Source organism: Pantherophis guttatus, chromosome 1 (genome assembly GCF_059756535.1).
Source record: "Pantherophis guttatus breed Tessera chromosome 1, ASM5975653v1, whole genome shotgun sequence".
Lineage (NCBI taxonomy): Eukaryota > Metazoa > Chordata > Lepidosauria > Squamata > Colubridae > Pantherophis > Pantherophis guttatus.
Genome location: NC_142063.1, coordinates 134,874,523 through 134,900,281, shown reverse-complemented (window position 1 = coordinate 134,900,281; position 25,759 = coordinate 134,874,523). Strand labels below are relative to the sequence as shown.

The following is a 25,759-nucleotide window of genomic DNA, read 5'->3' as shown; positions in this document are numbered from 1 at the left end:
TTAGAATCTTTGCACCTTTCCTTTTCAACAGTCAGTAAATTCCATTGGGCGAAAAAAACCCTCACTGAAAGGGCTGTTTCAGCATATAATAAAGGCTGTGTTCTATGGGACATGATTTATTCCTAATAACAGCTACAATCCTAGGATAACATGGTTGTTTAAACTTACTAGGCCTCAGAGGAATTTATGCAAGCTATTGTGTATGGGATTGCAGCCAACCTAATTATTTTACTTCTACTAAGGTTTACAATTTTTTCAAGAGCCTCTGAATTTCCCTTGGTCATTGATAAGCGACCCCGGCACTTTATAGTCAGAATAGCCTTTTAACTTCTAGTCATTAATGCAAAATCCTGAAAAACAACTTGAAACTAATAAAGCCATTTGCTATTATCCACCATGTGATTTGCATATTCCTTTTTGGCAAAAGGGAACTTGGGAAAATGTCACTGCAAATGCTCACTTCTGAAAGAACAGTACGGTTTTCTAACGACAGCTGCCACAGTATTTGCCTCTTAACAATTATTTCCCAGATGGAAAGTCACATTCAGCCATGGAAGAAGGTCATCAACTCAACTAAAGTAGGGACCTTGAAAAAGGCCAGTACGAAGGGAAGGCCAGCTGCATTTCTGTGGGCTGCAGAATGTTTCACACAAAGAATTATTATCAACCATCAAAACATAGTAATAGTGACAAATGCCAGTTCTGTCCTGGGTACTCTTGCATAAACAGAACAATTGGGAATCTCAGTTTCTTGGTGATACCATCAGAAATCATCTATGGCTGAATCTCTGTTTGAAAACCTGTGATTATTTGAGGCAAAGCTGAGCACCAATGGCCTGTAAAAATTATTGTTCAATTTTGGAGGGGAAAAAAAAGGAACAAATTCTCCCAGTTTCTTCAGGTGATTGAGAACCTCTGCAACCATTTTTCAACAGAAAAAAAAAATCCTGCTTAGTGCTGACAGTAACACTGCCATGAAAGAATCCCATAGGTGGAATTGCCCTGAAATATCCTCCCTTGGGTGGGAAGCCAGCTGGCCTAAAATGATAGATGATAAATCAATAACAAATGACTCACACACGCCATGTGGCCACCTTGTTACTAAATAAGTTTAAGGATAAAAGAGTGGTGATTTATAATGTGTTGAGATAGGGGGTGTACATAAAACACCTCTCTTCAAATCAAATAATTGAGGCAGCTGCATGATTCTATATTAAAAAAAAAAATCCTCCACAGTGTTTTAATGATATTGTGGGTTTGTATAGCCCTGAGGAGAATGGGTTCTAAATTTTAGGATTTTGCTTTGAAAGAAATTTCGAACATGAATTACTCATTGAACCGAAGGAAAACAAGAATAAAATTGCTTGCGCTAGTTTCAAGAGTGTGCCTCTTTCATTGATGATCAACAGACATAAATCTCTCCTCCTGTCCGCCCTAATATTTATCTCAGGTATCTCCATGGAAAAGGATCTCCTATCAAGAATAAACTCATGAGGAAGAATATTCACAATTTGTTCATCTCCTTTGGCTATAGTTATAAATTCATACTCCTTCATGGATTATTGCCTTGTTGTGGCGAAGGGGCTTGTGTAGCTCAACGAAGCTATGAGCTATGCCATGCAGGGCCACCCAAGAGGGACAGGTCATATCAGAGACAAAGCGTGATCCACTGGAGGAGGAAATGGCAACCCACTCCAGTATCTTTGCCATGAAAACCCCTTCCGGCGGTGAGGGACTTCCAGCGGCGACATCATCGTGAAGAAGGTGAGGAAACGGGGCGCCGTTTTTGGAACCCAAAAAACTCTCTGTTAGAAGCTCTTTTAGAGCACTCTCGAACCTGCAGGGATTAGGAAATAAAAGAGGAAGTCCTGAAGCCCCCAGGCGACGCGCTATCGTCGGGGGGGGGGGACAAAAGATGAACCTCTTTAAAGCTGGTGGAGAGGAAGTCTGCATTTATTTATTTATTTATTTATTTATTTATTTATTTATTTATTTATTTGTTTATTTGTTTGTTTGTTTGTTTAATTTGTATACCGCCCTTCTCCAACAGGACTCAGGGCGGTGAACAGCCACGGTAAAACACAACATATAAAATTTAAAAGCAGTTTAAAAGACATTAAATAATTTTGGCCATCAATTTAAAACAACCCAGTTAAAACCAATTACAAATTTAAAACTGCAAGGATGGGATCAAGCCAGCCCGGCTAGATGAAATAGATGTGTTTTCAGGGCCCGACGAAAAGTCTGGAGGTCTGGTATCGTGCGTATCTCTGGGGGTAGGTCGTTCCAGAGGGCAGGTGCCGCCACAGAGAAGGCTGTCCCCCTGGGGGTCGCCAGCCGACATTGTCTGGCCGACAGCACCCTGACGAGGCCCTCTCTGTGCAAGCGAACTGGCCAGTGGGAGGCTATTGGCGGCAGAAGGCGGTCTTGTAGATACCCCGGCCCTAAGCCATGGAGTGCTTTAAAGATGGTCACCAACACCTTGAAGCTCACCTGGAAGACCACAGGAAGCCAGTGCAGCTCGCGCAGGAGAGGTGTTACACTGGGAGCGTCCTGTCGCTCCCATAATCCCCCGCGCAGCCGCATTCTGGACCAACTGAAGCCTCCGGGTGCACCCCAAGGGGAGCCCCATGTAGAGAGCATTGCAGTAGTCCAGGCGGGAAGTGACGAGTCCTTGAGTGACCGTGCGTAGGGAGTCCCGATCTAGAAAGGGCATATCAGGCTGACCTGATAAAAAGCCCCTCTGGCCATGGCCATCATATGCTCTTCTAAAGACAGCCGTGTATCCAGGAGGATGCCCAAGTTGCGAGCCCTTTCCGTGGGGGCCAATGATTCGCCCCCAATAACCAGCGATGGCACCAGCTGGCTATATCGGGACACTGGAAGCCACAGCCACTCAGTCTTGGAAGGGTTGAGTCGGAGCCTGTTTCTCCCCATCCAGGCCCGCACGGCCTCCAGGCACCAGAACATCACTTCAAGGGCATCGTTGGGGTGGCCTGGGATGGAGATGTACAGCTGAGTGTCATCAGCATACTGATGGAACTCCACCCCAAAGCCACGGATGATCTCACTCAGCAGCTTTACATAAATGTTGAACAGAAGGGGCGAGAGGACTGACCCTTGCGGCACCCCACAAACAAGGCACCTCAGGGTCGACCGCTGCCCCCCTGCCAACACAGATTGTGACCGGTCAGAGAGGTAGGAGGAGAACCACGCAAAACGGTGCCCCCCCCAACCCTTCCAACCAGTGCAACATGATATCATGGTTGATGGTATCAAAAGCCACTAAGAGATCTAACAGGACCAGGATAGAGAAACAACTCCTATCCCGAACCCTCCAGAGATAATCCACCAACGCGACCAATGCCGTTTCTGTGCTGTACCTAGGCCTGAAGCCGGACTGGAGTGGATCTTTAAGGCAGATAGGAGTGATGACGGCCATCTAGAGTGAAGCAAAGAGTGAAAATAGCAGTTTCAAGTGGCAGATTGAAAAAGCCCCAGAAGGAGGAGGCGTGTAGCATGGAGAAGCGCGGACTGAGGTGAGCGCAAAAAGGACGGACTAATAAACAGTGGAGGATTAAAGGAGAAGCGCAACAGGAGGAAAAGGAGAACAGCGCGAAGAAGAAGGAACCGAGGGAGTGAGTAAGCAAAATCGGAGGACTAACAGAGTTAAGACCCCGAGACGGAGATGGAGGCAGAGAAAACTGGAGAGGGCGATAAACTGTAGAATTTAAATAATTTGAAAAGGTAAAGAAGAAAATAAAGAACTTTTGAAAAACTTGTGGGATTTAAAAAATGATTGGTGACTGTAGTGGACTTAAAGAGAGAGACTAAGATTTGGAAAAAGGACTGAAAATAACTACAACTACAACTACTGGCAAGATTGGAGAAGGAAAGGAGCGTCAAATAACAATAAGGAAAGAATAAACAAATATTTTCATTCTTATATTTAATAAAAATATACATAATCAGTAAAGGGGGAAATTGGAATTATATTATAGTTCTAATTGTATATTGCACTGTGAATTTATAAAATTTGAAAAGGTGGAATGTGAAAGAGGATAAGGAATTAAGAAAAGATATCATTAACTTTATAATTACGGAATATAAAAGAAAAGAAAAGTAAATGAACCATAATCAGATTGATTGAAAATATTGTAAAGTAAGAATTGAGAATCTGCAAAACAATAATTAATTATACTATGATATTGTTAAAGTGTTGAAGTGCTATATTTACATAAGTAAAAAGGTGTGTGTACAGGGGGAGGAAAATCAATGATTAATATTTATATCTTAGTGTGGGAAAGCTTCACACGAGCATTAAAAATGTCAACTATAACCACCATAACGAAAACAGGAAAAAAACCAACTATAAACACCACAGCAACAGTGGCATCACCACTACAGCAAAAAACAATAGATAACATGATAGGAAAAGAAAAAGAAAAGCCGGAAATGACACTAAATGCTCTGCAGAATATGTTTCAAATGATTCAAGAAACATTCTTAAAAACACAAGAAAAAATGGCAGAAAACTACGAAGAAATGAGAACGTTTCATGCAGAAATTAAAAATGAAATAGGAGAAGTTAAGGAGGACATTAAGAATATGAATGATAAAATTGGGGATATCCAACGATCAATAACAGAAAACAAGCAAAGAATTAGAAAAGCAGAAACAAAAATAGACCAAGTAGAGACAAAAGTAGAGGCAATGGAGCAAAAAGCTTTTCAACTAAATAAGGAATTGTCCGACTCAATAGCGATGCTTGAGATGGAGAAAGCTTCATACTTTTTGTGTTTTCAAAATATAATAGAAGAAAAAAATGAAGATTTGGAAGAAAAAATGGCGGAGATAGTGTCAGAAATAATACAAATCAGAAATAAAAGGACAATTGGACGAAATATATCGAGTACATACAAATTACATAAGAAGGCATTGATTGGCGAGAGAAGTGCACGTTAGATTCTCAAAACGAACAATTAGAGATGAAGTATACAGAAAGTCAAGAGAAGAAACATTGACATATAAGGATAAAGAAATCACAATTTTAAAACAAATACCCCGAAGAATCAGAAACCAACAGTACCAGTTTTTAACATCCCAATTGATCAGATATAAAATAATGTTTAGATGGCTAACACCGGACGGGATTTTAATCACTTGGCAAGACAAAAAATACAAAGTAGACACATAGAGAAAGCAAGAGAATTCTATAACTTGCACTTTACCCAGGAAGAGGAACAGGAAAGTAAAGAAGAAACAGAAAGTAGAAGCCAGGAGGAAGAGCAAATAGAAGTGGAGTAAGAGAAAGAAGTAAGAAAAAGTCAAGAAAAAGAAAGAGAGGAAAGAGAAGGCACGAAAGCAAAAACGCGGATGGAAACAAGATACACCAAAAAACAACTACACTAGGCAATGGAAGAGGAAATCAAACTTCTCTCGGTAAATATAAATGGATTAAATGCACCGAAGAAAAGAACTCCAACATTTACAAAACTACAAAAATTAGAAGTAGATGTGATATGCCTTCAGGAAGTACACATCAAAAAAGGTTACCAAAAAATATTAGAAAATCTAAAATTAGGAAAATTATATACATCTCTGATGCAAAAAAAAAAAGGAGTAGCAGTTTATGTAAAAGAAAGGATAGAATCAAAATTAATATATGCAGATGAGGAAAGTAGAACGGTGATGGTCGAACTAGAAGTAGAAAAGAAAAAATCATTACTAGTTGTATATATGCCCCTAACCAAAATCAACAGGAATTTTTTAAAGGAATACATAAAAAAATAGTAGAACTAGAATATGAAGATTCTAGTTGGAATATGAAGATTCTGCCTAATTGGAGATTATAACGCGATAGTAGACGCCAAAAAAGATTACAAAAGGGGTAAAAAAAATAAGAAAAAGAAAGAAATACTTCCAAAATAATTCTTTAATTTGGCTGCGGAAATAAACTTGAGAGATGTTTGGAGGGAAACACACGAAGATGAGAATCAATATACGTTCTACTCTCATCCACACCAATCCTGATTTAGAATCGATATGGCTTGGATGACTGCGAATATTAGGACTAGGGTAGAAAAAATAGAGATAGGAGTAAATCAATGGGCAGATCACAACCCAATACTTATAAAATGGAAAGGAAAAAAAAAGGTTTAGGAGGTGGACAATGAATCAAAAAATATGTAAAGAAATATGTGGTCTAATAGGTTTGCCTTATCTCCCTTTTCTAAACAAAATGAATTATCAACGACATGAACCATTGCAAATGAAGTATTTCTTTTTTTCCTTCTTTTGGCTTTAAAAAAGTGGCTCTTCAGGGATAGGCGGGTTATTCTCTTACCAATAATTTACCACAAAAACATTTGTTTCCACTTTCATTTCTATTGTATGTACCCCAACATAGTAATTTCTAGGCAATGAATTTAAAATGAAAGCTGCCAGTGTTTCTTTCTGTATAGGCATGTTTAATTTCTCAAGGTGACTTTAAATATCAGATGCAGATTTATATTCCTGCCTCCTCATACTTGTTTCAAGATTCTGCCTCTTTTCTCATATAAGTTTGAGAGGGTTTTCCAAATGTTTCCTGCTTGATCTAAATCCTCTAAATACACATTAACAATTGCTCAGTGGCAAGTAGATGACTCAGCTGCTCTGTTGTAATGTCCCAGGCTCTATGTCTCTGCCCTGCTTCTATAGGTCTTTCTTTGTCTAGACCAGGGGTCTCCAAACTCCAAACTAAAGCTGTTAAATTTGGCAACTTTAAGACTTGTGGACTTCCACTCCCAGAATTCCTTAGCCAATTATCTGCTGGCTGGGGAATTTGGGGAGTTGAAGTGCACAAGTCTTAAAATTGCTACATTTGGAGATCCCTGGTCTACCATAAACCTGATTCCTTTAGACTCCAGGAGCATCTTCATCTTGAATGACCAGAGGGAGAATTCTGGGTCTTCCTTCCAGTTCTCTAGGGAAGGGGTCTCCAACCTTGGCAATTTTACAACTTGTGGACTTCAACTTCCAGAATTCCCCATCCGGCAGCCAGCTGGCTGAGGAATCTGAGAGTTGAAGTCTACAAGTCTTAAAGTTGTCAAGGTTGAAGACTTCTACTCTAGGGAATGAAACCTTCCTGATTCCAATTTCTGAGAGATGTCTGGTTTCCCATCCCCATTAACTTTCTTTTAGCCACTTAAGTGGTTTACTCTCTCTTTCTCCTGTGGTAGCCTTTACACATTTATTCTGAAATTAACAATCACTTAGAAAATAAGCAGATAGACGACAAGTAAAAGTTATAAAAATGTATACCATAAATTTGTTATCCTGCTTAAAAGATTTTATGATTTGCTACACTGGATAACACTGGAAACATTTATATGCATTCTGATGCTTTCATTGATAAGCGAGAATTTTCTTTGGGAAGCCTAGTGCATAAGATCTTTCTCTTGGCTCATCTTAAGGTGTATCAAGATTTTAGCAAACAAGATTTTAGTAAGGTGTATTTATACTGTGGAATATGAGATAAAATGATCATTCATATCGATTTCATATTGTTTTAACAGTAATACACCCTCCTATTTTATAATGCACTAGAATGTGTACAGTTCATAAATGTTACATTATGGGTACATAAGATCAAGTAGAAAATTCAACATACTGAATTACTTCTTCCAAATTCTATTAGTACTGACTTTGGGAGACATTAAATTGGATTTTCATATAAATCTATCTCCATCCAGCAATATTAGTGACTACAAAGAGCTCAAACAAACCCAATAAAAAGTGTCGGTGCTTAACACTATAGTTGCTAGCTAATATTTTATTTTACAGCAATTGTATAGACCTGGACTAAAGACAAGAGAGCAAAAGAGACTATTCAACCAACTTTACCATTGAGTGAAGCTGTCACAAAAAATAGTTCTGCATGTATTACCACAACATAGTAAATAAACAAACAAATAAATAAACTGTGGCAATGGAATGTAGCAGGTTCTGTACTGAAGTGAGAGCAGAAATCATAGTGCAATTGTGTTTTAAAAATAATTTTATTTGTTTTTGAGTGCAAAAATAATCTTCTATTATGTCTGGTTTTAGATAAAAGACTTGCACTATAATTAAAAGTCCTACATTCAGATATTCACTGTGAGTCAATGACACATTATTCCATTTAATGATGGAATAGATGAAATCTATTCCTTATCCAGTGTTGGGTAAAACTTTTGGCTGTCAAGACCAGTATTGTTAGAGGTGCAATATGTTGAAAGTTGCATCACTTGCCAGTAAAATTGAACCAAGTTGGTACAAGTTGATAAGATGTGGGAAGGCCATGACTGCAGTTGAATAGTAGCATGCTGACAGTGTGTCAGAAGGTTAAAAGAAGATTAAAATTATTTCTACTCCACTGTGCCTTGAAAATGCAAATGAGGCTAATAAGCAGATTCTAGAGGTGCTTTCTGTAGAACAGACAAAAAGGGAAAACCTCCTAATTTTAATCTCTGAGAGAAGAACAGAGACGTTTCACGAGTTAATTCATTAATAACATATCCCTGAATACTTCATCGGTTTTACAGAAAATTATTCAGAAATCCTGGCTTTTACTTTCTTTGTATTTATTTATTTAATAATTACAGATTTGGGACAGACAAAGCTTCTTCCTCTTATTTCCAGAAAAACAGTTTAATTTTAGAATTAGCAAAAGAAAATTGATCTGTAACATCACTCCTTAACACGTCTACTCAGAAGAAAGTACCACTGAATTAAATAATATTTATTTTCATCTGCCTAGAATTTCAGGTTTGGAACAACACCAATATGAAAATTGTCATGCCCCAACATATAATCTTTATATACTATTGTTGCTCTCTAGCCCCATCTAGTGTCCAGAGGTATAAATACCAATTATATTGTTTTGAAGCTGACCCAACCCCTTTATTCATCAGCCCGCACTCTCAAAACAAGTGCACGCTGGGAAGCCAGACTCCATTTTCCTTTAGCATTTAGAGGAAGCAGAAGCACAAAGAAGAATCCATCTTGATCTGTGGCACATGTTCGTTCAAGGACAAATCCACATCCCACAGTCATCCCAGATTTAGAGTACTTGTACTTATTAATTGTTATGTTCAGCAGTAACTTGATACTACCTATCTTGTATTTGGTTCTCATTGTATATATTCTTATTTTCCCCAGTTTCACCATATCCTGTTCTTTCAATAAAGCATCCAGATCTACACACACAGTCTGTTTTATTGGAGGATAGGTGGGTTTAGCTGCATGTCGAGCTGCACAGACTAATGTGTAGTAGGGACAGAACAAAAATTTCTGAGCTTTTTAATCAGTATTTTCTCTTCAGTGGCTCAATAGGGCTTATTGTCTTACAAAAGGAAAGTTTGCTTCCAAAAGTGTCAGGTAGTGAAAATAGTATATTTGCAATATACTCAGCATGCAACTAAGTCTCAACGAATAAGCATAACTTTACACTGCAATGGCAATATATTCACAAGACCACAACTCATACTGTATTAGTCAAATCAGAGGCCACATCCTAAATTGCCAAGAAACAGAAAATGTTTTCCACAAATATTTTAACATCTCTTACAGCTTCCTAGAAGTTAGCATAAATTTTAAGTTTTTTTGAAGTTAAAAAATACTCTAATTTTTATCTCAGTGTTCACATCACCAACATTTCAGCTTCAACAACTGACACTGATTATTTAACTCATTATTAGATTTTTGAAAATGTGTTGAAAAACGTGTATCGTTTTATTACTGCGAATGCACACCTCATATATTTGCAGTATTAATCATAGCTAGACTTAAATTAATTAACAATAATTAATAAACCATTGTCCTAATTTCTGACTGGGTTTATATGGTATGCTAAACCAAAACGCTAACTTCCATTTGGTTTAGCATGTTAATGAATCCAGTTGTCGTGGTTTTCAAACTATGATTTACCTTGTAGTAAGTTATGTAAACGGAGGATATTGCTTAAGTTATGCTTAAACAAACCATGACTACTGTATGTACTATATGACCATAGTCATAATATGTCATTCTGTAAGATGAATTGTATTGTGCGGTGTTTACAAGCAGGATAATGTACACTGACATATTGTACAATATGTCTCTCTCTATTTTAACTTTACCCAACCAGGCTCCCTTCAAAAATGCTAGCAAGAGAAGGATTACCAGATCTGGGCTGCACAAATCTGAATGGTCACAAAACAAAAGCAGAGAGTTAGCGGTTGTCTGGCATTTCTTCACTGTCATCCAGTGTTTGTATGGATTTTTGCAGCCCAGTCTGGCAGTCCTACTGAAAACATATTGTAATAACTCTTTCAAGTATTCTTTAACTGTTGGAGACTGCATGGACATATCTATATGGTTCTCTTATCGGTAAGTTATTTGACACTGACTTCTTTTAGCATGTCCCAAAGGTGATTTTTAAAAGGCAAATTGACTTCCTTTGTTTTTTCCTTGAAAATGTTTAGCTTCTCTTCCAACAAGCTTCTTCAGTTTATTTTTTTCAAGGAAAAAACAAAGAACAAAACAAACACAGTTGCCTTTTGAAAAGCACCTGGATGATGGCCTGGATGATAAAAATCTTCATAGACCTCTTTTAGAATATTTTTGTTTGGCTTTCTACTATTTCTCACCCATTTTTCATCCAAATAATACAGAGACCTGATCTCATCTAGGTTCTAAGCCCAAGCAAAGTTGGCTGGTGCTATCATCTATTGAGACAAAAGAGGTGGACAACTTCTAGATTATAAATCCACGTGACTACATTCTGGAAATTCAGAGGGTTCCAACCAGTGGCGGGTTGCCCCCGGTTCGGACCGGTTCTATAGAACCGGTAGTAAAACCGGACAGAGGCTCCGCCCACCAACCCCGACATCATCAAAATGCTTCTGCGCATGTGCAGAAGAGCACGTGCATGCGTGCACATCCCGATTGCAAACCGGTAGTAAAGGTAAGTAGAACCCACCCCTGGTTTCAACCCAATATATTTGCAAACTGCTAGGGCAAAACTTAAAAGTAATGCAAATAGTAATTCAAATGGCACAATTACCTGCAAGACCACAAGTCTGTGAACATTCCGACCATGGAGACCATTCGGTAACCAGACAGTTCACTACACATTCTACCATGCAGTTGGCAGTCATTTTGGTGGGTGTTTCCAGATTCAACTATTAAGGAAAACACAACAGATCACTTGTCATTGACAGCTAGGCAGATGTCCAATTAAGCAGGGCTTTTAATGAAATACCAAAAGTTGGATTCTGTAAACTTGAGCAGAGTTTTCTGGAGTAGGCAGCTATAATACATTTAAAACAACAACAATAGCTTCTTTAATGTTTTTTCATTGCCCCAAGTCCAGCCTGCTCATAGTTTTGCAGGTTAGAAATACAAAAAGCAGAAAGAAGAATTATACAAATGCTGCTAAAAAGGAGGAGTCAGCCATGATTTGGGTAAGAGCTAGAAAATTGTTTTTATCAGATTACCTTTTCAATTTTTATTTACCTTAAAAATTCATGTTTACTGATCAAAATGTAGGAATAGTTACTGATCTACCTTACCTTATACTGTATACTGACTTCAAATGACAAAACTACATCAGTGACTCTATGGAGGGCTCTACATGGAACTATAGAAGGTTAGTGACATTTATTTTGATGCATTTTCCTGAAAGACTAAAATCTATGAGATGGATCTAACAATCTAAGAATCAGGGTAATACAAAAATGTCTACTCAATGTAGAGACCTAAGTGCAGAGACCTACATAAGTGCAGAATAGACCTCTTAGCTTATCAGGTTGCTCTATGAAGACATTATCTCATCTGAATACACTTTATTCGCTGCGTTCTATCCAGCCCCTGGATGCAATGTTTCCAAAAATCAGTGTGCAAGAGAGAGCCAGGCTGTATATCACTGTGTGTTTATAAGTATTTCCATTTATCTTCTCATTCAAGACATTTCTTCAGAACTGATGAAGCTTCTTAGATGAGAAGTAAAACGTTTTCAAGGGGAAAAAAAAAAAAGAACAAGAACGCCCAGTTGCCCTTTGAAAAAATACCTTTGAGACAACCATGGTCTGGATGACTGAGAATCTCCATAGACACCATATGGTAGGATTTAGGAAAATCAGGATGGAATAAATAACCCAAAATGATTTGATAAGATACTTTTGAAGCGGAGTGTTGTCAGTTGGATATCAAAGGTGACTTAAGGGCCCAGCTTACCTGCTCACAGTGGTTCATATTCACGGCTTTTCCATCACTGCGAATGCAGCTTAGAAGGCGATTCCTAATCCCTTGTCCACAGGCTGAATTTTCATTTAGCTGGCATGTGCTCCAGTCTAAAGAGACATCATGGTTACAATTGGTTCTGCCTATTAATGCTAGAACAACTTTTTTTTAAAATGAAGCTATAGTTTTTTACGATTTGGAAACCAATATAATATTATTTAAAAGAAAAGAAGCCATCCAGCCTTAAATTATTCTGTTTTTATTTCAGTAGCCCTTAAAAATTACATTCTCTCCAAGTATGCCAACAACTGTCCAGTGATGATGAAATGTAGCACTTCATAGTGATCAAGTGGCATGCCGCTCCGTTGGATGCCAAAAATTGTAAAAAAAATTCTGCAGCACGACTACCTTGAAGCAACGCTTGTCACAATCTCCAACGGAGTTTTGTTTGACAAAAGAAATCATGTTTCCCTTGAAAGAAAGCACTTGTAAAATATTAATGTCTTCTTCAAGCTAGGATAACCAATTAGGGAATGCTGTTTTTTCAAGTACCGCTCTGCAAAGGTAATGTTGGAAATAGCTAGAAATATTAAATAAATGACTTTTTTTCTGCCTACAAAATGCATATGAAATAATATAAATCATTTTTCCCTCTGTGTGGTCTTAACACTTCATTTCTTTGGATGTGCATCCTCTTACCAGGTTGCTTACCAGAATTGTGAAAGACAGGTTCTTTTCTTGCCATACGTGAATTGAACCCTATGGCTTGTCCTCAATGTTATATAGAATTCCTAGGTGAACGTGCTTTTATTTTAATGAGGGGAATATCTCTAAACAGGCTTCCATTAGGAAGACAGGAATGATGGAATCCTAGAATAAAAAGTCCATTCTGTACTCTGCATGAGGCAGTAGCTCTTTATAGAATTCTAAGTTTTGCCTCTAGGAGCTGATACCTTTGACTTTTTGAGCCCATTTCTAAATACCTTTTTACAGTTTATCAATCTGAACCTAGAAATTAAGATCAATGAATTACAAATTTGCACCTCTCTCGAGTGGAGCTTGACTTCTGGATGGATTCCTGTTATGCTTTAGACAAGCATCGGCAAGTGGCAAATGTCTTTGTTCAGGATTATTTTTCAACTTCCCAACTGAGTCCACAACTCTGAAACTTTTTGGTGATCTCTTGTCCTGGTTCTAACCATGTCTGCCTTTCATGTTTCATTTTTTACAAATAACGTATTATTATTAATTTGAAAAAAATAAAGGAAAATATACAAATATACTTAAAATACTATTAAAAGGATAATAAAGATTAAGAGCCAAATATAAATAAGAAAATCAGGTGACAACTAACAATTCTAAAATACTGTATGATGAATATATTGTAATACATCATTAAGAAGCTTACAGACATTCATATCCATTTTCTAATCAAAACATGTCTCTATTACATTACTTGATTATTACTAAATTACTAAATATCTCTATTAAAGGCACTTGGTTAACACAAGTGGAGTTATAAAAAAGGAGAAAGAGAGAGACTAGAGATGATAAAACAATACATTAAGACAATTCAATGCATTATATGTAGATAATATGCCAAGTTAAAATATAAACTCTAAAACCTGAATTTTGGATGTGGTCCAATTCTACATAGAAATCTGTAGTCTAAAAATGGTTTCCAAAGAGAACTATCTTCTGCATTAGATTCATTTTTAAAATATAAAGTTATTCTAAATTTTGAAGCATATGCTCACATTTTGGTTGGCCATTCTTCCTTAGAGGAGATAAAAATCTTTTTTTCAACAAAAAGCATATAAAAATTGCAGGCATTGTTTTATTTATTTATCTATTGATTTATTAAATTTATATGCCATTCCTGTCACTGCTAAGGCAACTTAACATATATAATGCCAGTTTGGAATATAGGTAGTCTTCGTTTACCAACTGTTTGTTCAGCAATTGCTCAAGCATTTTTTTTTAGCATTGCTGAAAGATTATAAAGTGCTGCTCACAGGTAGTAATAATCCTCAGGAAAATTAAACATTTATATAATACAGCAGTGATGGCTAACCTTTTTGCCGTTGCGTGCCAAAAGTGGGGGGAGCGTGGGGGGTCACACATGTGTGCACCCACACCCATAATTTATTTCTAGGAGCCTGGGGAGAGCAAAAATGGTCCCCCCCCCGGAGGCCGGAAACAGCCTGTTTCCCAACTTCTGGTGGGCACAGAAGGCTCGAAAATTAGCTGGCTGGTGTGCGCATGCGTGCTGGAGCTGAGCTAGGGCAACGCTCGCGTGCCTACCGATATGGCTCTGTTTGCCACCTGTGGCACATGTGCCATAGGTTCACCATCACAGTTATATAGGTAGTTCTTGACTTATAACCACAATTGAGTCTAAGATTTCTGTCACTAAGCGAGACATTTGCTAAGTAAGTTTTGCCCCATGTGACAACCTTTCTTGCTGTAGTTATTAAGTGAATCACTGCAGTTGTTAAGTTAATAACACAGTTGTTAGCTGAGTCTGGCTTCCCCATTGATTTTGCTTGTCAGAAAGTTGCAAAAGGTGATCCCATGATCCTGGTCACTGCAACTGTCATAAATACATGCCAGTTGCCAAGTGTACAAATTTTGGTCACGTGACCATGGGGATGATCACACTTTCCTAAGTGTCCAAATGTTCATAAAATCATTTTTTTCAGTGCTGTTGTAATTTTGAACGGTCACTAAATGAACTGTTGTAAGTCAGGGGATACCTGTATTTATACACTATATAAATATAATTTATATTATAGTAAATATAGTAACACTATATGTAATTGTATATAATTGTATATAATTCTATGAGAACTTAATTCATAAGTTTACAATTCATAAATTATCATGAATTAATGAATACATGAACTTTCTAGCTATTTTCAAAATGGCCTCCCTTGAAAGTTCAACTCCAGTGAAAGTTATGTATTCCTTTTTTTTTAAAAAAATATTTTATTGAAAAGACAGTGCCATGTCAGGATAACAATGTAAATAAAGCAAAGCCAGAGAGAGATCAATGGTTAATCTTAACATACATGCTAATAACTATAACTGTACTTTGTTAACAGTAATTGCAGCAATACAACAAAAAAGAAAAGAAAAAAAGAAAAAGAAAATTAAAAAAAAACTTCAACTAAATTTCTACTTACATTAGCTTATTTACAAATTTTTCTATATTACGTCCATAGTTTTATACGTCTTTGTTATACTGACATTCATAAACTTCCCTTTCTTTTCTACATCTTGTCTCTATCCATTCATAAAATTTATTCCATGTCCTGTAATATTTTGAGACTTCTTTATCTTTATTTTTTAAAATTAATCTGTCCATTTCAGCACAATCCCAAAGTTTCCTAATTATGTCATCATCTGGTAGGGTATTCACATTTTCCCAATATTTAGCATATGTAATTCTAGCTGCCATCAATATATGTAACACTAAGTAAATGGTTGCTTTGTCATAACTTTCCGACAATATACCTAAGAGGCAAGTTTCTGGTTTGAACTCGATATGTTGCTCAGTTATCATTTCTATCCATTTATGAATTTTTCTACCAGTAACTCCTTGCTTTCTTACATATCCACCACATGTGGTAGTATGATCCTGGAGACTGGTTGCATTTCCAACAAGTGGCGGAGGGATTCTTATACATTTTGGCTAATCTTGCTGGTGGCAAGTAAAAACATTTTGTAAAGGTTTTCTTTATAGGCCGCGGCCATTGTCAGTTTATAGCTTCTCTCCCAAATTTTGAAAGTTATGTATTCCTAATGATACACCATCTCTATATACTTTTGCCAGTCTGATGCGGATATTGGGCAGAATGCTCTAAATTTCATTCCAAATTACAATGAAGGATGCTTACCTGTTAAATTGTAGCTATACTGAAAACAATTTTGATTCAGAATACAAGCCCTCTGCTGTGCACTTTCAGGGCAGGTCTTGGGTTTTAAAGGCATTCGTAGTATATGTCGAGTCCTTGTTTGCCTTATACTGGGATCACAACGCTAGAGATTAAAAAAAATTGCGGGTAAATGAATTATGCAAGCACATGTTTACAGTTGTGGCAAGGATGGTTACCTGCATTATTAATTTAATTGGTTTTCAAATTGCCTATCAGGCTAAAGAGTCCCTTGTGAATAATCTCATTATATAAAATACCAATGCTTTTCCCCTGAATTTGACAGTCATCTAAAAAAAAACCCTCTGTATGTAAATAGGAGAAGAATCATAACATGGGGCTGAAGATTTATATGGTGGTCATCCAAACAACCAACCAAGCTGCTGCTGGTTTATTAATTATTTTGGAACCACAGAGAATGAAAAAAAAGGGTACCATCATCTTTGTAGATCTGTCTTAGAGCTGTCTTCATTTTTTCTTTTCAATTATATTTCAATTGTTATAGTGAAATGTGAACTCCTGTATTCCTGGAAATACGTTTCTTTTAATTCTTTCAAACTGCAAATATATTTTATCCTTTATTTTATCACCCACATTATAGTAGAGATGTTTTAGCTGATAAAGGTTTATGAAAAAATGTACCGTTTCCCCAAAACCATTAATTCAAATGCTATAGTTGAATAAAAGAATAAAAGAAGACAGTATCAGACACTACAGAAAAAATCCACCTTGCATTCTTTTACTTATTATATATTACATATTTATTATAAATATACAGATATACATATGTAATTATCTTCTCCAAATACACAGTCAGGATCCTCTCAAACATGTTGCCCGTGAAGGGTGTTTTAAAAAGGACTGAATGAACAGCTTCTTCAGAAGTGGATGGACCCTCTGCTTTCTTTAAGACTTCTGGCCCCAATCTGTCACATAAAGAAATATTTTCCCTGCCTGGATCTGCCTAGTTATTTTTTTTTAAATAAGCTAAGATAGATAGAGCTCTAGTGTACATTTTCTACCTGTAGTCCTAAACCCGTTAAGTGAAAGTTATCCCATGCAATTTGATTAGAAATACATTATTTCAAGACGAAATATTTTTCTCAAAGTCCCTCACAGATCATCCTGGCAAATCTCCATGAATTGCAATAGGAGGTTTTCCAGTGATAATAATCCCAGAACCAATTGAAAGAACTCAGTTGGAAAGCTACTTGAGAATGCAATGGAGATAACAAAATAAGTTAGTTTTTTAGCCTTCACCTTCAGTAGCCTTCAGCGTTATACATATATGCTCTAGCCATCTCCTAGTCTATTTCATCACACAGAGCTTCCCAGAAAACCAGGGAGGAATGCATACCCAGAAGTCCACACAAAGCATTTAGAGGTAACCCTGCCATTTGCTACTCTATTTTTTCTTTTCTTTTAATCCCTTACATTGGGGTGGAGTCGGGGCAACTGAATGGAGCTGAGTGTTTACTGGCCGGATGCCCTTCCTGTCACCAATGCAGAGTTTGCAGCAGATAATTACTCACGCTGCCCAGAGAGAGAAATACCGTATTTTTGGAAGTTTAAGACACACCTTTTTACCCCCAAAAAGAGGGTGAAAATCTGGGTGCGTCTTATAGTCTGAATGTAGCCCCACCCACCTGCTGGCCCACCCTTGGGAGGTTGTCGGAAAACACGATGCATGGAGGCAATGGTCTTTTCCCTCCCTGATTCCCCAAAGCAATTCGCAAAACTGCGCACCCTCCTCCTTTTCTGCAATCTCACTTTCTCTTTACTCCTAGTCAGATCTGTCTCCTGGGCCAGGAGCACAAGCCAATTGCCCTCAGCCTGGGTAGTCTGGAGAAGGGGCAGGGTGGGCGGTGAGCACCTTGCCTTATATCTCTCCATACAGAAGCGCCCGTTTTGCAAGAGCATTGCCTCCATGCATCCTGTTTTCCGGCATTTTCCTCCCCGATTCTCCAATGCAATTCGTAGAGCCGCGTGCCCTCCTCCTTGATGGCTAAAGGGGAAGAAGAAAATTCTGGGCACGTTAAGAAAGCACACTCTCCTGTTGCTGGAATTAGGTCAAAGTTGGTTTTCCCCCCTTTGCTTTCTTAAACTGAACTGCACTGCTTTTCTGACTTGTTGATAAATGATCCTGGCAGAAAGCAGCAGCTGGCTACTGCAGAGGCGGTGCTGATCCATTTCGGGTGGTCAAAACACCAAGAGGCTGTCGGGAGCTGAGACATTTCTCCTTCATGCCGCCCCCACCCCCCCAGCTGCTCAGTGCAGTTCAGTTTAAGAGAGCAAGGGGGGGAATTAACCTCGTCTGTGGATGAAGCCCCTCTGGGCACGAAGACTATTTGGGAGGAGAAGGTGGCTGAGGATGGGGGAGTGTAGGCACAAGATGCAAGGATGGTGGCGGGGACTGCAGGAGAAGCAGCCCTTCTCCCCTTCTTCCAGCAACAGGAGAACATGTGTTCTCAATGTGCCCAGAGTTTTCTTCTTCCCCTTTAGCCACCGAGAGCTCTGAGTTCTCCCAGGGTCTGCCTGGAAGCAGCTCCAGCAGTTCTGATGGCTGCCTTCACAATTTATGCGAGGACTGGAGAGCCCCACTCCCTACAGCAGTAGACTTCTCCTTAACCTCCTGAGATTTCTGCCCCCAGCATAGGGTGGTCCATGCAGGCCACCCTATAGGATTTCTGTGCAGCATAGGGTGAGGGTGGTCCATGCAGGCCACCTGCAGGCTTTGGGGTGTGCTGAGTGGGCTTGCATTTTCAAGGAACTGGTGGCTTGCTGGGTGCTGCGCAGGAGGTGCAAGGCAGGCACTGCCACCTGAAAACTTGCTGCGATCTCCATTGTCTGGAACTGCCTGAAACCGATGCTCTTTCTTTGCCTCTGCATGCCCCATTTTTGGAATTGGGGAGGCAGTGGAGATCTCCAGGCAGCGGAGATCACGGCAACAGTGTTTTTAGGTGGCAGCACCTTGCCTTATGTCCCCTGCACAGAACCCGACCTCCGTTGTTCCCCGGCCGCTTCCAGAATCAGGCTCCGACCAAGGCAGCAAAGGTGCAGGGGGCTTGCCGGACCAGCCCAGCACCGTGTTTACGAGATGGCAGCGTCCAGGAGGACTGAAGTGCTGCATCTCTATGGGACCTTGCTGAAAGAAAGCCAAGCTTTCAACGCCTACAGGTATAGGTAGGAAGACGAGGGCATTTTGAGAGTGGAGCCTTTGATGCCAAGTGCCTCTTCTGCCCCCATGAAAATCATCCCCCATCCCACCTTACTCCTCCAGTTAAATAGAGGGATAGGATTTGGTTTAAACTGATAAAAAGATCTGTGCTACTCATTATCAAAATCCGAATGGAAGTGAGGATGCCGCTGATCCTGATGCTGGTAGGCAGAGGCAGAATTCTTTTTTTCTTGTTTTCCTCCCCCAAAATTAAGGTGCGTCTTATACTCCAGTGCGTCTTATACTCCGAAAAATACGGTAACTGGCGCTACCTAGGATCGAACTCACAGCCTCCTGATTGTGAGGCAAGAGCTCCACCTCTAGGCCACTGCACCACTCCCATTTGTTACTCTATTTTATAGGGCAAATAGTTTGCGGCTCTGGAGAATTCTCCCAGACCATTCAAGGCTCTAGCACTATCCACATATCTCTGGAGACATCGTCTTCATAGGACCTTCCCCTTCCCCTTCCCCCTTCTCTTGCAAGGGAAGAGGACACAGCTGTGCTATTTTGGAGGCAAACAAAATCATGCCATATTGCAAGATGAGACTTTTTTCCAGGCACAGCAAGAAGACACCTTTGCTGGCTAAGGAAGATTCAGCTTGCTGGTTGATTGTTTCTCTTTTTCTTCTTAATGAGGCATTTAATATGTCTCTCTCTGCCCCAGGGCACAGTTACAAGGGTACTTTTGGGTAGCAGCAGCAAAGTGAATAGGCGGTAAGCGGAGTAATTTATTACCTTCAGATGCTCCTAAAGGGCAATTAGCTTGGCATACAAATGTCCTAACCTGCTACCCTTTATCATGACGCTGGGGGTAATGGAGTTGCTTAAGTGATTGAGAATGGCAGAGCTAGAGTGGCAAATTCTAAGCCATTCCCTGTCAGTGGTAACCCTGTTATTGATTCCGAATGAAGCAAACTGTCAGGAAGTAAGGAAGTAAGGAAAAGCAGAAAACCAACCCCCTCTTCAAAATACAGAAATCAAATCCACATTTCAAAATGCAATTGCATTTTCTCGAAGATATTTAATTAATAGAAATGAGTTTGGAGGAATCGGGCGATGAAAGCCAATGCCATGAACTGGATGAGATTATAACCCAACCACATCAAACCCACAACCCTCCCAGGCCTTGTTATCCTCATAAATATGAAAGATTTTTTTTTAAAAAAAGTATCCTTCCATAAATCACTCCAAGGGCACTACTTCCCCCCACCACCACCAATGCTCATTAACTAGAGAGACAGCAGTTCAAAAACACAAGCTTCTGTTGTCTCGCAACTGTCACCAAAGACAGAACTCAAGAGCGAGAGACTGGCAGAATCGAGAGAGAGAGAACGCCCCACCCTCCTGAATATGCAAAAGAAGACTCGAACAATTTGGCTCACAGGCACAATACTATGGAGGACCTAGCCCGAAACAGCTCTGGCAGAAACCCAGCTGACAGAAGACCAGCAAATCCCTTGTACAATTCCTCTTGTAACAGCGGAAGGCAGACACTGGTGTGTGTGACCTCAGTGTCTTTCTCCTGAGCATTTGCCAAGGGAGACTAGACTGTTTGCTCCTTCAGTAAATCTGAATTAAGCAGATGCAAGAGCTCCGTAGCATTCTCTGTAACCTTGTGGCGTGATTTCATATACACGCTGCTTTTCCAGGAAGCTCAGCTGTTTGCTGGAGAATGGTCACCCAGACATTTAACATAAGCCATTTTTCTTAATTACATGAAAACGAATCCTGTTTCCAACTGTTTACAAATGGTTTATTATCTTTCCCACAATTAATCTGATTGTTTGCCCTTGCAGGCAAGAATAATAGTATGAATGATTTGCCAATAATAATCAACGAGAAGTATCTTGATAGAAGTTCCCAATTATAGCTCTACTGAATTCATTTTGCTGTGTTAAAATCAATCACTGAAAATCGATGAAGAGAGGAGCTGGTTTTATAAATGATCACCTTTTCAGCATGAAAACAAGCATCTCAAAGAGTTTGGCAATGACTGTCATTTTAATTGACTGTATCTGGGATGTGTTTTATAACAACTTATTATGGAGGCCTATTTAAAATCCGATCCAAACATGGTTTGCGTAAGGATTAGGGAAAGGAAAGCAAAATTTCTTATTGCTATCAGCAAATACTCTAAGATTATTTGCTAGTGCTGGACAGGCTAATTTTCCCACTCCTTCCACCAGTTCTTATTATTCAATTTGATTTCACAGATTTAAGAGAAATTGCTTTCAAAAATTATATCAAAGGGAAAAAAATCTCTCATGGATGGAATGCTGCACTCATCACCGTATGAAGTGATGAGGCAGTCAAGGTTTGTCCATGAATATTTTAGGTTTCATGGTGAAATTGCTTTTCAAGAGATCGTCAACTGGATTTTTTCAGTAGCGGTGCTTCTACTAAGGAAAACTCTCCTCTTGGAGAAAATTGAAGAAGGTATTCATCTTATGTTTTCTGCCCACACATAGTTGTAGCAATCTTCATTTACTATTTTAATTTAGGACGCGTCTCTATCCAAGCATAATAAAACATCTATTTCCCCCCACAACCACCACCTTAACAGAATAACAGAGTTGGAAGGGACGTTGGCGTTTTCTAGGCCAAGCCCCTGCTCATGCAAGAAGCCCTATGCTATTTCAGACAAATGTTTGATCTCTTCTTAAAAACCTCCAGTGTTGGGGCACCCACAACTTCTGGAGGCAAGTCGTTCCACTGATGCTAATACAATCCTTGGTTGTATAAACAGAGGCATAGAATCAAAATCATGTGAAGTATTAGTACCGCTTTAGAAATCCTTAGTAAGACCACACCTGGAATATTGCATCATTTTGGTCACCACATTACAAAAAAGATGTTGAGACTTTGAAAAAAGTGCAAGGAGCAACTAAGGTGATTAAAAGCCTGGAGACAAAAACATATCAAGAACGGTTGCAGGAATTGGGTTTGGCTAATCTAGAGAAAAGAAGGATTAGGGGTGATATGATAACAGTATTCCAGTATTTGAACGGCTGCAACAAAGAAGAGGGGGTCAACTTATTTTCCAAATCAGAAAGCAAGACACGAAACAATGGATGGAAACTAATCATGAAGAGAAGCAATCTGGAATTAAGAAGAAACTTCCTAACAGTGAGTACAATTAACCAGTGGAACAGTTATAGGTGCTTCATCACTGGAGGTTTTTAAGAAAAGACTGGGCAACCACCTTTCTGAAACGGTACAGGATCTCCATCTTGAGCAGCAAGTTGGACTAGAAGACCTCCAAGATCCCTTCCAGCTCTATTCTGATTGAATTTGTTCTAACTGTCATGAAATTTATCTCAAGTTAGATCTCTCCTTGATTGGTTTCCATCCCTTCCTTCTTGTCCTGCCTTCAGGTGCTTTGGAGAACAGGTTGACCCCCCTCTTCTTAGTGGCAGCTGCTCAAATATTGGAACACTGTTATCATGTCAGCCCTAGTCCTTCTTTTCATTAAACTAGACATACCCAATTCCTGCAACTGTTTTTTATATGTTTTAGCTTCCAGTATCTTAACCATCTTTGTTGCTCCTCTCTTCACTCTTTCTAGAGTCTCAACATCTTTTTTATATCATGGTAAACAAAACTGGGTGCAATATTCCAAGATGCAATTCGCCTTGTGCGAGAGTTTGAGCTGAGAGAGAATGACTGGCCCTTTGCTTGTGGTTGTTTTGATCCTACATCTGTGTTTCTAGTCCAAGATTTTCACTGCTACCTCCCATTGGCTCTTATGTATAGAGTCCCTTGGTTCAAACACAAATTCTGGTACAATCTGCATTAATCAATAGAAAATATTTGCAGCTCAAGGCAGCAATGAGGGGTGCACTCAGTGGTGGGTTGCTACCGGTTCTTCCCGGTTCGCAAGAACCGGTAGTGGAAATTTTGAGTAGTTCGGAGAACCGGTAAATACCACCTCTGCCTGGCCCCGCCCGCAATCTATTCGTTGCCTCCCGACTCCCAGCTGATTGGCTAGAAGGAAAAAATCAGGGCTCACTTGACAAAGAAGAGAAAAAAAAAAACCCAAGATACCGTCGCTTTAAATTGAGAAGCTCCCAACTGATCACTTCTCAGCCAGGAGATCACTTGGCAAAGAAAAAGGGGGAAAAAAAGACGCCGTCGCTTTAAATTGACAAGCCAAGATGCAGATACTGGAAGGAAATTTTTGCTTGCAGAAGCAAAGTGACATTCAGCAGTTCGTTTCTGGGTCAGCTGAACAACAAACTGGGTAAGAGGAGGGATTCTTATATGGTTCTATGTTTTTGAAGTTTTGGGGTTTGTGCAACATGGGCTTTGTGTTTCTAAAAAGGTTTGGGCCATTTCCATTGTGAAAAATCCTGTCTTGAATGAGTTTTCTGCCTGCTTGTAAATGGAACTGAACTTCCAGCTTCCACTTTCTATTATCTCTAAGCACCTGTAGCTGTTTCCTTCTTACAAAGTTTCCTTTATGCAGCTGGCAGGAATGTGGAATGTGTATCAGGCAGGCTCCTTCTTAATAGCTTGATTTTTCCTTGCTTTTCTTACGAGTAATATTTTATTTGTGGAAATGAAGAGGGGGGAGTTTGATTTCTTCCCAGAGCAGGTTAGTGGGGTGGGGAGGGAATGGGGATTTTGCAGTAACCTTCCCCTGTCACACCACGCCCACCAAGCCACACCCACAGAACCAGTAGTAAAAAATGTTGAAATCCACCACTGCATAACTCCATCTTAATATGTTATTCCTGGTATGTGATGTTTTGTATACATACAGAGAAAGAAGCACTCTTGTAATCTTTGACTTTTAGGCTTGCTGTCAAACATCAGCCATAATACTAATGACAGTTTTGAACAATAGGCAGGTTGTATTACCCAAATGGCTATTTTATATGCGAAATTATGACTGAAATATTTCTGCACCTATATTGGTTTACACTGTCAGAAAGTTTCTCCTTAGTTTTAGGTTGCTTCTCTCTTTGTTCAGTTTCCATCCATTGCTTCTTGTTCTGCCTTCTGGTGCTTTGGAAAATACATTGCCTCCCTTTCTTTCTGGCAGCCCCTTAAAAGCCTGTCACACTCTTGGGCAAAGCATGTGAGCCATTTCCTCCTTTCAGTGGTGCATGAAAGTGCATTCATAGTATGTAGATAATAAAGTTGAAAAAAGGTGAACAAGATTTTTACAGAACTATAGATACGCTGAGGTGTGACAAGGAATGGCTGGAAGGGGAGGGGCAAGGTGAGGCACCACTTGATGTGAGTGACATTGAGTTGGCCACGCCTACCCAGTCTCATGACTATCAAGCCACACCCACTGTCTCATGACCATCCAGCCACATCTACAAAATAAGCCACACCCACAGAACGGTAGTAAAAAAAAATAGAACCCACCCCTGGGTCCACTGATAATATTAGCTAGTTGGGTAATGAAAGATCTTCAAGAAAACAACCAAGCTCAGAGAGCACCAAGGACCCCTCAAATGGCATTAAAGCAGCCGCTTCTTCTTTCTTGGAGAAACAAAAAAGTGAGGCTCAGCAGAAAGGGACAAAAACAGTTTTCAGAAGTGGCTGTGCAAGTGCAGAAAAAGACAGAGGATGGATGCAAGAATTGGTAAAGAAGGATTTTGTGTAGATTCCCTCACCTGGTCTTTTTCAATGGATTTGCCCAGACTAACTCTTGATATAATACCAATATAACGTTATATGGTTTTATGACCATAGACCATATGGGAGATGAATCATATAGTGTTTGGACATGTCAACAGGAAGATAAATGTGAGGAGACTCTGCTCACTGGAATTCTTCAACCTGACGACAGAATAAGAAGCAATGGATGGAAACTAATCAAGAGAAGCAACCCAGAAATAAGGAGAAATTTCTTGACAGTGAGAACAATTATCAGAGGAATGGCTTTTAGATGTTATGGATGTTCCATCACTGGAGGTCTTTAAAACGAGATTGGACAATCACTTGTCTGAGATGATAGGGTCTGCTGTTTAAGCAGGGGGTTGGAATAGAAGACCTTGAAGGTCCCTTCCAACTCTGTTATTTTGTTCTTCCAAATGGGGGAAGAAGGGGTTTTCTGACCAACCTAGTATATGTCTATAAACAGATTTTTAGTATGCTCAAGCAACAGACATAACAACCAAAGTACTAGGAAACTTTCTAAAGAAAAAAAAAATCAAATTCTCAAATGGCATAACATTAAGATTAAATGATCAGCAGTAGCAATTCTTTTACCCACTGCACAGAAAATATTTTGTTATCTATACCTTTCTAATACCTTTATCTGGGTTTATATGACATGTAGGAATTACGGGTGGAAGAAGCATAAAAAGATTAACTGGACAGATTGTTCATATAACTAACTCTT

General features: G+C 39.2%; 1 protein-coding gene across 1 annotated transcript in view; it reads right to left on the bottom strand.

The window, feature by feature from the left end:
* Positions 1-25,759, bottom strand: part of THSD7B (thrombospondin type 1 domain containing 7B) — a 550,701-nt gene that overhangs the window by 27,924 nt on the left and 497,018 nt on the right. Inside the window, exons 18-20 of the mRNA XM_060687945.2 lie at positions 16,146-16,287; positions 12,241-12,356; positions 11,069-11,186 (exon numbers count right to left, since the gene is read on the bottom strand). Of these exons, the coding sequence (XP_060543928.2) occupies positions 11,069-11,186; positions 12,241-12,356; positions 16,146-16,287 (376 nt within the window). The remainder of the gene's footprint in view (positions 1-11,068; positions 11,187-12,240; positions 12,357-16,145; positions 16,288-25,759) is intronic.